Source organism: Calypte anna, chromosome 5 (genome assembly GCF_003957555.1).
Source record: "Calypte anna isolate BGI_N300 chromosome 5, bCalAnn1_v1.p, whole genome shotgun sequence".
NCBI lineage: Eukaryota > Metazoa > Chordata > Aves > Apodiformes > Trochilidae > Calypte > Calypte anna.
The window spans coordinates 732006-745917 of NC_044250.1; the positions used below are offsets into that span (position 1 = coordinate 732006).

The window sequence follows — 13912 nt, forward strand, 5'->3', positions numbered from 1 at the left end:
TTCCCATTTGAAAACAACAACAGTTGTTGCCAAAACATGAGCTGCCCGAGACTCATTTTGGATCTCAAGTTTTCTAGCTCAGACAGAGGGCCTGGGAGAGAGAGAGAGAAGGTGGTAGGTGGAAATCAAACTGTCAGCAGGTGGCTGAAGAAGCTAAAATTAAAAACTAAGATTCCTTTCCCTTGAGGGCTGAGAGAGACACTTTGTGTGAACAGCCAGTACAATTACAACAAGCCAAAACTAGCTAGCACCTACATATACCTGGGCACAAGTGATATCAAAAAGCTGAATTTAGACCATATGCCAAAAAACCCCCAATATATGTAGATAAACAGAAAGCCAAAGGTTTTAGACCTTTTTGAAACTGGGAGGATATGAAGGAGAATGAAGAAGTCACAGAGTGGGGAAACGTCTAACTGGAGGCCTGAGGTGGATGGACACAACCTCTTCATTAGAGTCAGACTGGGAGATGAGGAGGGGTTGGAAATTACCCTTTCCATGGAGAAACAGCTCAGAGGTAGGGAATTTTCTATGGAGAGCCAGGCTTTGCAGAGGGGAGGGTGGTGGGAGTCTGAGACAACAGGGATAAATCAACACAAGAGAGGCCCCAGCTGGACAGAAGGAAGAAAGTGGGGGCTGAACTCCACATCTTGAGGTCCCTCTCCCCTGAAGTGTTCAGTGACTCTACTGACTGGCTTGATGGCTTCAAAGCCACAAGTATTCCAACTCCACTTTCCTATTTGCTGTGGGAGAAAGATGTTTAATGGGCAGGTTACTGCTGCCTGGGTGCAATGGAGCTGAAGTGCTCCAGAGCTCCTCATCTCCTCTCCAAGATGCCTCTGGCAATGCTCAGGATGAACTGCTCAAGGAGAGCCAGAGGAGAGATGAGACCAAGCAGAGACCCAGTGCCAAAACTTTTTAGGTACCTCAGTGCTGAAGCTCTCTAGCTTGGGGAAAAAGCTGCACAGGTTTCTTTGTGGCAATTAGTATCCACCAGTAGAAAAACCCAAAAAGTTTGTTGTTTATTCCCTTTCCCCTGACAACTGGAATCCATTTGCCTCTCACTGACACTGTGCAGAAAGCAATGAACACCACCTCTGCCTTGACATCAGGGAGAGGATTTCTGCCACCTGATCTTCAGCTCTGGAGTGATCACTCTTCCCCTGACCTCAGCTGCCAACTGCTTGTGCTGAATAAATATTTACAGGGGTCAGAGGACCCAGACAGAGATAACATGTTGTGCTATAGACATAAACACCATTCTGGAGGGCACTGCTCTTCAAACTCAGCACACCTCCTGCCTTTTCCCCACAGTGAAATAAATGTCAAACGTTTTCCAGGTTGTTCCACTTAAAACTTGCTTAGGGAGCAAAGTGCAGCCACCAAGTGAGCAAGGACTTTGCTTCCTACAGCCAGACTGAGATCCTGAAAATCCATACACAGCGTAAGGTGTGGTTCCCATGACCCCAAGTCACTGGGATGGGAAGTGTCTGGATGTTACAGGAGGACCTTTACCTAAATCCCCAACACACAATCCATCCATGGTGAAGAACAGACCCTGACAATGCTCACTGCAATGCTGTCTCCAGAAGCTTGCTAAAGATACCTTGCAGTTGAAAAAGAAAGCAAAAGACAAGGAAACTTAAAAAAAAAAGACAAACAAAAAACACAAGAGAGGCTGGAAAAAACCTGCTCTGCCTAGAAGAGGTTTTGCAGCCAGAATAATCTTTGCTTAGAATATGTTCCAGTGAAAACCCAAATACATCTTGAGGGAGAGCACGTGTGCTCCAGGTCTGTATGGCCACCACTCAAACCCAGAGATTCATCCCTGAGCCCCCTTAGGTGCTGCAGATGAAGAAATCATCAAGACTAAAGGCACCAGGCAACTCTTGACAGGGGAGTGGGGAAGTGCAGAGAATCCTGGAAAGGAAAGATACTCTATAATGCTGTTGGTCCTACTCAAACCAAGAGCTGGTGCTGCTGAGGAGCTTCCACAGCCTCCCAGGAAAGCAGGAGGTGTCTCTGCAGGGTTCCAGCAAGTGCTTCAGCTCCCAGTTCCTGACTACACATCAGCCATGGCAGCCACTTCACCCACCAGAACTGGGGCATTTCCAGACCAAACCATCCTGCTGCTTTAACCAGTCTTTTCCTTCTGCTCCTACACTCACAGCTTCATTCCTCATCTCATCTCTGCCATGGAAAGATACTCAGGGCACAGCAAACAGTGCCTTTCAAGTTTGCTCTTTTGCTGCTGCAGGTGGCAAAGAGTCCTGGAAAATGGGATGTAACAAATGGCACAGCCATTAGCATCTCTTCTGTCCATTGGTTTCTGTGCATTCCAACCATTTCCCCATCAGGGGGAGTAATTTTAGCTACACTACTTCAAAATGCAAATTTTTAAAGCCTGGGTGATATTTTGGCCCCAAACTGAACAGCAGCTCTACCCCAGCACATCAGTTTGCATAAACATAAACACTACATTTGCATAGTTACATTCAATCACTCTACCTGTCAACCAACACCTGGACTGCACTTAGATCCTTTACACAACATGCATCCTAATCCCAGAAAGAAGCATCTCCTAAGTACATGGTCAATTTTAGGGTGAGTAGCTGCCATGGCCTGCATCGACTTAATTGGCTTACATTAGAGAGCTTCAAACCAGCAAAATGTCATTAACTCCAACTACAGCATGCCCCTGGGTATCCAGTGTCATTTGCTTTCTATGTTCAGCATCAATCTTTGATTATAAAGACATTGCCATATCAGACAGGTGGTTTAAAGGCACACTGCATTAAGATCAAATGAAATTCAGACACTAAAAATAGTTATTTGAAACCCAGTGTATTGTAATAGTCTGGGCAGGCTTTGCATTTAATCAAAAAGCTCTGCATTTAAACAGGCTCCTTTCACTTTGTGGTTTTCATGCAAGAGCTATTTACTTGTATTTCCAATAGACAGCTACAGAATGTTTAAATAAAATACATAAATCAGGCCTTTTCTAATTCAGTAAGAAATTCAAAAGAATATTTTATGCATATAAGATTTTGTAAATCAAGCCAAACCTGTGTTTAAATGTAGACAGCATCCCTTTAATAATACAAATACTGTGACACTGATTTTATAATAATCTCCTAGACTTCAGTCTTTCATTCACTGCTGACAACTGTACTGTAAGAAATGTCACAAACATAAATAATAAAAGTCTCTACCACAAGACAAAAGCAGTCGGAGATTGAAATTCTCTCAGCGATCCATTCCTGCTGCCTGGGAAACCACCTCTGGTTTTGCAACTCCAGATATAGCTGTTCCTGGGTGATACAGTTCCAAAAGCTGTCACATCTGCCAGTGAGCATGAGAAAAAATCCCCCAGCAGCAGATCCAGAGCAGGGGGAGGGATCGGCTGGGAAGGAGGGGCAAGGAGAGAGAAGGGTCAGGCTCAGATGAGAGGAAGGGGTGGGAAGATGAAGGATGGAAGAGAGAAAGAGGAGTGAGAGTTAGGAAGGGAAGAGGAATGGCTGGGAGACAGGCAGCCCGAGGAGCAGGGCACAGAACAGACTCAGCCCCACTGAGAAGAAGCAAATAAATGTTCTCAGGGATTGCCCTTACAACAGAGGAGCTCAAAGCCCCGGGCTGGGCAGCCCCTGCTCTGCCATCCCTCCCTGCTCTCCTCATGTGCAGTCCCATTCCCCAGGAGTGCAGATGCCAGGGTCAGACACCCACTCACTGCCACTGTCACTGTCACTTGGTGAGACAGACAGCAGAGAGCTCCTGGGAGCTCCCAGGTTAAACCCAACTTCTCCCTCCCCCTGCTCCCTTCTGCCCAGCTGGACACGGACATGGACACGGCTGCTGCATCCCTCCTGCCCGGGGCAAGGGAGAGCTCTTGGTTCCTGGCTGGAGAATGGAATTTCCATGATTTCTGAGCCCTTCTTCAGCTGATCTGCCAAACTGCTCTGGCCAGCTACGAGACTGGCAGGAGAAGGAGGAGAACTCTTCCTACAGGGCCTGAGGAACTGCAACATGCAGATAAAGTTTGGAGTAGGGAGATGAAGAAGATTCCAGAGAACCCAGCAGTGAGCAGGCAAACTGTATTTCCATCCTCTGCTCTACAGGTCCCTGGCCTGCAGGACATTTCAAATGCAGGGCTGGCTCAGGACCCATTCCCAATGCATGCCAGGCATGCCCATGGATATCTACATCTGAATATCCACACGTGGGGTCTCACTGCACTCCCTACCTTCCAGAATCCCACTGTTTGCCCTCCTGAGGTTTCTGAGATTATTATTATTATAACAAGACATGAATGTTGATAGCATTTTGCACACAAAAATGACAGGTGACTTCCCTGAGGAGCTTACAAATCTAAATGTGATTTCACACAGCAAGAAATGACAACAAAGGGCGAGCAAAAGGGAGAAAGAAAAGCAAAAGGATCTGAAATGGGATCTGAGGCCACAGAGCCTCGTTGTGATGGCACGTTCCACATTCTTCTGCAATTCTAGTTTTAAAATTATTGGTTTAGGTACTTTCCTCCCCAAAGGATGAGAGGACATCTGCCTGCTGGGCTCTCACTTCCCCTTCCTCCTGCCCTTTCTCTCCACTCCTCTTTCCCACCAGCCCCCCCCAGCAAAGCAACATCTCAGAGCACAGCAAACTGCTGTAATGCTTTAAATCCTGCCCAAACACACAGAAGCACACAGATTAATATTACATTAGAAATAAGCTTAGGGAAGAGACACAGTTGTTACACTGATGGGTTTTTGACAGATGAGAGGCAGAGCACAACTGCTCAATGTTATTTTGCCCTGGCTCCACTGGACAGGCTCTAAAGGTTCTGCCTCTTTCTCCTCTGCTCCATTTGCTTGCTCATAAATTAGGATTAAAACCTGAAAGACAGTGAACGCCTCTTTGCTAAGCTTGTTTTGGACACTGCTCAGTGACATAATTTAGGTGTGTTTTAGCAATACAAGAACAAATTCATTCTGACACATATAAAAACACTTGTAAAGAAAAGACCTCGTGAACTTTCTGAAGCCAGTACAGACATGTCCCAAATGCTACAGGGCTTCTTCTCTTAACAAATAAGAAAGTTTTCCATTTCCAGTCCCCTAGCAGTCCCACCTAATGTCACTGTCCCATTGTGCCAGCCTCTGAAGTCAGGCCCCACCCTCCAGAGGTTTCATCTAAACAGACAAAAGGTAAGGAAAAGGAATTATTATCCTCATTTGCAGTGGAGACAGAAAAAAAAAAATTACTAGCTTGGACTTCTCAGCTCTGTCTACATTAACAAACCTGAAAGAGCTTCCAGGTATGTCTCCTAGCTGCTTTTTAACTTCGTATCAAGGCCAGATCCAGATCCAGGTCCAACACACCCTGGCTTCCACAGAGAAATCCTGGGTGCAGGGTGCTGGTGGAAGCCAAGACATGCTCTGACCACATGTTTGATCTTGACACCACCACCTAGGTCTAGACACCATGACAGAAACCAGCAGCACAGACAGAAATCACACCCAAACCTTAATTGCAGTCCAATGCTTTCATTATGAGATTAGCCTTTTCCCATCTGTATTTGGTCTGGAAGAGGGTTAACAGAGATGTTAACAAATACCACTGCAGCACCAAGAGAAACCTGCAGCTCATTGAATCTGCTTCACCCAAAGCCAGCAAGATGAGTGCTGCAGGCTGTAAGGCTAGGACATAAGCACTATGACCCTTTTTCCCACCTTTTAAACACCTGATGTGTCTGTATCCTCTTCTGGATTCATGAAACCATCCAGCACTGCATCTGACACCTGCCTTCCACATGCACACCTCACTGCTCCATCCCCAAAGAGTAACTGCCTTGTTTGGGTGGGTTTACTGACATTGCCATGGCACAAAAAGAAGGGGCTGCACTTTGCTGTTAATCCAGAACACTGAAGAGCTGAAAGACAGGGTGGGATATGGCACTTCAACCTCCACTGTGAAGCCTCCACCCTCCATTCAACACGAGCAAAGAAATACTGCCAGGATTAGAATAAAACCATTTAAGGTTCTGCCTCCAAAAACATTCACATGAACAACAACATCTTACGTATCAGAGAGGAGGTGACACTGGGACAAGTGCAAGGGGCCACATCTGGCAGTCTGGCTCAGATGCCAGAGGAAGGAGCCAGGGCCTGGGCTGCATCTGGGGAACACACTGCTCCAGGCACAGCACTTGGAAACCTGGGGTGCCACGTCCTGCAGCTCTGTCTGAGCTCCACAGCTCCCCTGTGCCACGTCACCCACCCAGAGCTGGCTGCCCCGGGCACTCGGGGTTATCAGAGGGAAGCTGCAGCTCTGTGCTGCACATGGGTACAGCAGAGACTTTTATTTTGGGTAGCACAAGGCAGGAGGCCAAGCAGGAGTCCCAGAGCACAGCTGACTGCTTGCAGACCTGTGCCAGCTGAGGCACTGGAGATCACACACATCCTGGGTCCCTCTGCTCCCTCCAGCAGCGTGGCAAAGGGCTGGCAGAGACACCACAGAGATTCATTCCCCAGACCACCCCTGGGACAAAGATGCAGGAGTTAAACATCCTTCCAAACAAAACTCCACAATCTCAGTCTGTGTGATCACCACTTTCTCCCAAGCAGGGATCTGTACCTTGAATTGCTGTCACCAGGCTGCCAGGCAGCTCACCTGTGGCATCCCCAGGGGGTGACTGATGGGAAAGCTGCAGCCCAGGCAGTGCACCCCAAAACAAGGAGACAGAGTGGCTTCAGCCCCACTGGCTGACTCTCTGTGCCTTACTCCTCATTACTGTCCACACTGATAGGGAAATCTAAATCCTAACACCCAAGTCTTCTGCTGAGGAGTTTCAGCTGCTCTGTTCAGAAGAGCACACACCATGGGCATTCACACAACACTCTATCCATTAAAACCTGAGGTGCCCTCACAACACAAGATAAATAACTGTTATTGTGTACAGCTGCACTCTGTTCACCTATTAATTACAAAATAATCTAATTACTAAGACTCCAAGTTAAAATGGCTCAGCCCTAGGGTGAATGTAATTTCCTGAGATGTTTGGGGTTTGTGTTGGTTCTTTTTAGGTAAATAGATATTAAATTTTACTTTTGTTCACATTGCTCTCATGCCAGACAAATGGAAGATCAGTCTCAAAACACCACCATCATCACTAATGACCACACCTCAGGGCATTGGTCCTCAGACCACACAGCAATCCTCCTGCAGGCTTGGAAACCCTGCTGAAAAATTCCTTAAAAACACTACCTGCACCAGCCAGCTCCTGGCTCTGTACACTGTTGCATTGAGTCTGTACAATTAGAACTCAGAAGCCAATGAGAGGGGTGTTTCTTACTTCAACAAAGAAAACTGGTCCCCTAGTCCAGAGCCTCCCTTGGCAAGATCTGAACATTTGCTGTGCCCTCTCCAGCTACTGGTGCTGTGGAGCACAACACACTGGCCAGCCTTCAGCTGCTCTTGCTAACTCAGGGTTGATGCCCAGCATGCATACAGGGGTGTGCAGCTCCAAACCTGATGAAACTTCAGTGTGGTGCCTCTGCTGTTACGTTTCTCACGTTTGCAAGCCTCAGCAGCAGGACCCAGGATGTTCTCTCCAAGTACAGATGTACTCACAGGCATCCAGACAGAACCAACCCCTGGAGAGGGAGCAGGCTGTCCATCTGGAAGCAGAGGTACTAATTCAGCAACCTATTTGCTGATAGGTCTTTCTACTATTTGATCAGCTTTGCAGCTAGATACATAAGCCATTGCTCACACAGGATGTGCATACCAAGGCAGTGAAAAAGATGACAATTAACACAGAGTTTCATCACACCATCTAGAATGAGACTTTTCAGTGGGACAGGGCTTGAGAGAGCACCATGCAGCAGCATTCCTTCCCTCAGCAGCTTTGTAGGGGATCACCCAGGTTTTATCCAAGCACAAAACTCAGAAAAGCAGGGAAAGACTCAGCAATTCTCTCTTACTCTGTACACCCCCAGCCTCATCTGAGAACTCACACTCACCAGCCACAGAACTTCTCTTCTTTCTTTTCAGTACTCTGTCCCCAAATACATTAAGGCATTAATGTCCTGACAAAGAAGAAAGCAAAGGCATCAGCAAACATTACTGGACAGAGCTATTCTGTGCAGCTGTGAATACCTGGGCTGTGTATGTTGGTTACCACCTAGCAAAAATAATTAAGTACAAATACCCAATAGAAACGTAGTGTGTCACTTCAATGGGAGATCAGCCACCTTTCAGATTGTCAAAATACACTCACACACCCATCCACATGAGCACCACACTGTGGTTTCAGGAGGGGTGCTGAAAGGATCTTGGCTGGCAGGGCAGCCAGCAGACACGAGGGCTCTGAATGGGCGAGTCAGTCAGAGCTCTTCACAGGAGGTGGTGAGGGTCCCTGCAGATGCAAGAGACTCAAGAGGAGGAATTGCCATGTCTCTCCTAAAGGCAGTAAGCATGCATGTTCCTGACATGCCTTCTGCTTTCTCAAGCATCACCCAGAGTAATTTTTAACCCCTTCTTCACCCTGATGTTTTTAAGATCATCACCCTGCAAGATTCAGCAATGCATCTTCTTCTCCCCATCATCTCGGGTGTCCATAGGCTAAACCACCAGACCCCAGGCACCACTGACCCATACCCTGGCCCACCTAAAACACATTGGAAAGGAACAGAACAAAACAAATACAATCTTACTGGCAGTTCTGCTGCAACAACGCCGGCAGAGGACAATTCCACGTGAATGGAGAAAGAAGGGTCTGGAGGGGAACTCTCCCACTGTCATGCAGCAGAGCTGATTGGAGGATGGTGTTGCTGGGCTATAGGAGTAAAGATGAAGTAAACTCCTTCCCAAAGGAATCCAGCTCCTGGTTTTCCTTCCCTTCCAGAACCATCCCTTGAGAGAAAAAAACTGTATGACCCCCCAGAACCATTCCCCCTCCCAGTCTGCCCCGGGCTGGCAGTGCCAGCACTGGTGTGATCCTGAGGCTGCTGCCTGGCAGGAGTAGGCTCGGTGCCGGAGGGAACGGGTTAAGCTGTAGCAGCACGGCCACCGGGGAGCAGAGCCTGGAACTGACAAACCCAGTCCTCTGGAAAGGGAAAGAAACCGCAGGGAGCAGCGGCCACGAGGGACGGGGCTGTGGTGGCTCTCAGGCCACTCAGAGGAGATTCCCAAAAGGGTCAGGAGGGAGCTTACCCCTGAGTCCTCATGGCTCCGTCAGCAGCGGGGAGGTGGGGACGCTCGGCCACCGGGATCCGCGCCGAGAAACTCGGGAGAGAAAGAGGGCAGGAGAAAGCGGGAGAAGGAAAAGGGGTGGAGGCAAGGCTGACATGTTTGTGCAGGGCCTGGTTCACCTCAGCTGCTCAGTTTGATTTCAGGGTGTGGTAGGAGATGGGACACAGAAGCGCCCGGCGTGGAGAAGCCTCAGGTTCCTGTTCCCTGGCAAACGACACACGGAGCCTCCTGGGACCATCTCGCCTTCTCAGCGTCTCCACCTTTTGGTCCCTAGAGAGGATGAGAGAGAGGAAGAGCTCAGAGTCACACCTGGGCACCAAGGTTTGCTGGGTCTCAAGCAGGGACCTTGGGGAGATCCTCTCCCATTCCCTCCACCCTTTTTACCCCCCCCACTTCACTGCTGACCTATTAAAGCTCTGACTTGCTCCTCAGCTCTCCTCTCCAGGCTGCACAGCCTCAGGGCTGGAGCTGCTGCAGGTCTAAGGAATCCAAACACCTGCAGATTTTAGGACCTGCCACCAATGCCTTCTCATTCCTGGTAGCAAAGCTTTGGTTGCTTGCTATATGGGTGGCTACAGAAGAATCCAACAATTTATTTGCATTGCAGATGAGCAGCACATGACCTGGTGCTTTTCCTTTTTCCCTGTCGCTGGGCATGAGTCAGTGCTGCCAGGTCTGGAGTCTGGGATCACCACCCTGTAATCCTGTTGGGCAGCCTGTGCCCTGCCCCGGGCTTTACTGCCTCCTGGCAAAAGGCACCTCCACAAGTGACCTGTGTTGAGTGGGACAGCAGCTCCATCCCTGCTCAGATGGGCTTGGCTGGGAGGGAGCAGCCTTAGAGGACACTTTGGGGACTGCAGGACAGGGCAGGGGTTATGCCAACACACCCATAAGCTGCTGCAAATAAAGAGGATCCTTGGCCTCTCCCAACCACTAACAATGCAGGCTTAACCCCAAGATATTTTTAGCTCTACAAAGCAGAGATAAAAGCCTTAAAAATCCAGCCCTATGATTATTTTTTTTTAAACACTGGTTTTGTTGAACTGCCCTTAAAATAAATAAATGAATGACAGGCTGCAAATAATCATTAGGCTGTCATAATTACTGCCAGGAGTGGCTGGTCCAGCAGAGATGGGCCAGCCCAGTGACCTTTTAGCCACATTCCCATTTTTCTTCCTACCTACTCATCCCACCAAGCCAGGATGTGGGATCTCAGTGCAGGAGCCAGAGTCACAGATCCAGCTGGAGTGCACATGACCTACAGTAAGATTACAGAGAAGGACCAGAACTGGGGTTTGTACAGGGAATGCAGAGGAAACCCTGGTGTTAGAGCTGATGGTCTGAGGTTCCTAATCCTCCTTTCCAGAGCTGCTAGCTAAGCTGCAGAAGGCTGCTTCCTGAAAGTGCTGTCACCACTTGTACATTACACTGCAGGTCCTTGCCTGCCAGAGCCTGAGATTTCCTGCCTGTTACCTTGCTGCAGCATCCCCAGGGTGGAGGAAATAAAGTTAGCCAGGTTCCTTTCAGTCTGGGGATGGGCAGCCAGGACAGGCCCCATGCACAGATGTCATCAAAAAAAAGTTCATGTTAACTGTAATAAACAATGATCTCTCAAGAGAGAGGGACAGCACTCTTCCTCCAGAAGACTGGAACTTGCAAGGCAGAAGCAGTGGTTGGAAGATGAGGAAACAGAGCAGGATCCTGCTTGGTGTGGTGTGGAGGAAACACTACAGGGAGTGCAAACTCTTCCTGGCATCTGCTGCATCTCTGCTTTGCTGAGCTGCCATCTACACCAGGGCAGCCTTGGGAGCATCACAAAGAAATGTCATTTATATTCTACAAGGAGTCACCCAGGGTTGGGACTGGCTTCAGATTTGCATACCCATTGCATTTCCTGGGCTGAGATACAAGGCAGCCTTCTAGAACAAGGTGCAAGTTCTTTATAAATGGAAGAGCCTGATTTTACTTCTCAAGACACAACCTCAGATGAAACCAAGGCAGCTTTGAGTTGGTGTGAACCTCTGCTGCCTGCAGTCTTAATGAAAAATCAGGACACTTTCCAGTCTTTCTGTTCACAAGTTTGGTCCCAGCAGTCCTACACACTTTGAAGAAAAATTTCCCAGTAAAAGTGATGCATTTCTAATTTTCCCCTTTAGCAACTGTCCTTTTATTAAACACTTCACTGCTCCTTCCCTGCCCACTGCTCCCGTCTTACCTAGAGAATTGCACAAGATAATATAAATAATTATATCACATTTATATAAACACAGGCATACACACCCCAGCACCCCTCCAGCTGCTGTACTCCAGGTTGCTCATTCAGGTCCTGTCTCAGCTGTTACTGCCAGCAAGAAGTGCCCCGGGGATCATTGCCTCAATGCTGGGATTGCAGACTGACTTAATGCACAGCAAAGGCCATTCCTTACTCCACATGCCCTCCCCAGACACAAAGCAAAGCAACTTTCAGCTCAGAGCTGCTGATCTTGCCTCATTTCTCACCCCACTGTGGCAGGGAAGCACCAGAACCTCCCGTCCTGCTCTGCTGCTGCAAGAGACTCCATTTAAGTCCATTTCATCTCCACTAGAGCAGAATTTTTCAACCTTTTACTATGCCAAGAGGCAAGACTGGGCACTTCTAACCTTCAAATAAAAAATGTTGAGACACCAAGGCCACAGCTACCATGTATGAAATTGTTCTTCCACCTCAGCCAGGAGGAACATACTTGGCCACCTGTTTGGAGCTTGTGGCAATCAGGCAAGCTCTTAGGAAAAATTTATCCTGCTTCAACAGAGCTTCCAGGAGAAGCTTAACACCAAGGCACAGTAAATCTCATGCATCCAGAAATCCCAGTAAGAACTAAAGCTGTTCCACCCATGGACCTGGGCTGTGGTTCAGAACTGGACCTCCTAACAGGGCTCCTCTGAGCTCTAGGATTTATAGGAGGCACAAATGTGCTTCCATCCAAGTGTGGTCTCTCTTCCCTTCCCTGGCTCCTGGAATCCAGAGTCAGCTGGCCAGAGAAGTGAAAAAATATGCCAGTAATTGGGACAAAGAGGTCACTGGGAGAAAGGGTGTGTTGCAAAGCCACAAAGCATCAGCATCAACCGGTGGGAGGAAGCAGGAGATAAGGATCAAGTCTGCAAGTCTCATAATCAGCACAGGACATTAGCCAGGACTGGAGATAAGGAGGGAGCAATCCAGAAGCAGTTTCGCTTTAAAGAAGTGCTTACATTTGGCTCCTTTCCCCCAGGCTATTGCATTCAGAGGTGGGCAGCACTGCTTGGATTGCTTGCTCTAATGTTAGGGTTATCCTCCTGCTTACTATGCATTGCTGACATTAGGAAGGTGGTGTCCTGAAGGACAAACCTTATCTGCACTCCCACTGCATGAGCTCATCCACTGAGCTTCTGAAGTATCTCCAAGGCTGAAGGTTTAATCCACCTTCCTTTTCTTTTGCCCCTATTCAAAACCAACAAAAAAAGTGAAATGAACCAAAGCTGAAGAACTGGAAGTTGGTTTAGCACGTTCCTCCCCTCTGCCCACTGTTCTAGAGCAGGACACAGCCCCTGCTCAAGCCTGGCAGAGCAGCCTGGGGCTTCCACACCACCCAATATCCTGGGTCACATGAAAGAAGAAAATTAGTGCTGCTTCAGGCTCCCAGCAGCACCGGGACAGAACCCCAGCCAGGCAAAGCACAGCCTGAGAACACCAGGCTGGAGCATTGGGAGCTGAGAACACAGGAGGCAAGAAAGCAGAATAAGCTTAAAGAGAGGAAGGAAAGAGCAGACCCTTTATAATTTTAACTCCTAGTAATGAGAAGTTGAGGCTGAAGCTCAGAAGGATGACCTGCACACAGGACATGCAGTTTTGCTACTGGTTAAATTCCTGTGGCTTGGTAGACATTCCCTGCAGATAATATCAATACAGCTTGGATCACAGCCATCTCCCACTTCTTCACAGACCTCGTAGGTTGCAACAGAAGCAACACCACTCTCCAGCAGACAAGTCTGTGCCACCCTCTACAAAAGGTCTATCTGCTGCTTCCCACCACAGGCAGGATGATCAGCCCTGCACTGGCACAGCAGGAAGCCAGCCTTGCCCACCTTTTCCATGGATTCTCCAGGTCACCTTGGGAAAGTCATTGTGCACACTGGCAGAGTGACTGGGGCAAAGCCTCACTGCCACAGAAGAGAGGCAGCTTAAGCTGTTGTTTTTTCTCAAGCATGCTGTGATCCTTAAAGATGCTATAGAAATAAATGCAGACTGAAATCCCTGGCTGACACAGGAGGAATACAGACTCCAGCTTCTGCCCAGAATAACTAGGTCAGTCAGCTAGTGCAAGAGTATTAGCAGAATTCAGAGAACTCCTGATGGCTGAAGTCAGACACCATTTGCTGCTGTTACTCACTCTCTACCTCTGGGTATGTTCAAACCCAACGCTCCAGAGCCTCCAATAATTTGGGAGCTGGAGTTTATGCTTGTCAAAACCCAGCCAGGTGATTCTGTGCAGCAGAGGAGGCTCCCATCCCAGCTGCTGTTTTCTGGAGGCAGGGAACCTGCCTTGGAGCCCCTCTGGGAGAGCTGCACCCTTCCTGGTGCCAGGGACTGGTGTCACTGTCACCCTCCCAGCAGCAGCCACCCAACCCCAGAGCAGGAGTTTGG

The 13912-nt window shown here is 48.5% G+C and overlaps 1 protein-coding gene across 11 annotated transcripts in view; it reads right to left on the reverse strand.

The window, feature by feature from the left end:
- Positions 1-13912, reverse strand: part of PAK6 (p21 (RAC1) activated kinase 6) — a 38434-nt gene that overhangs the window by 16690 nt on the left and 7832 nt on the right. For 5 of the 11 annotated variants that reach the window (XM_030451055.1, XM_030451052.1, XM_030451059.1 and 2 more), the window contains exons 2-4: positions 9211-9519; positions 8712-8833; positions 8019-8051 (exon numbers count right to left, since the gene is read on the reverse strand). In XM_030451055.1, coding sequence (XP_030306915.1) covers positions 8019-8051; positions 8712-8833; positions 9211-9224 — 169 coding nt within the window. In that variant the 5' untranslated portion in view covers positions 9225-9519. Of the gene's footprint in view, positions 1-8018; positions 8085-8711; positions 8911-9210; positions 9520-9654; positions 9714-13912 lie in introns of those variants that run through there. The other 6 variants (XM_030451053.1, XM_030451060.1, XM_030451061.1 and 3 more) reach the window with 6 other exon arrangements.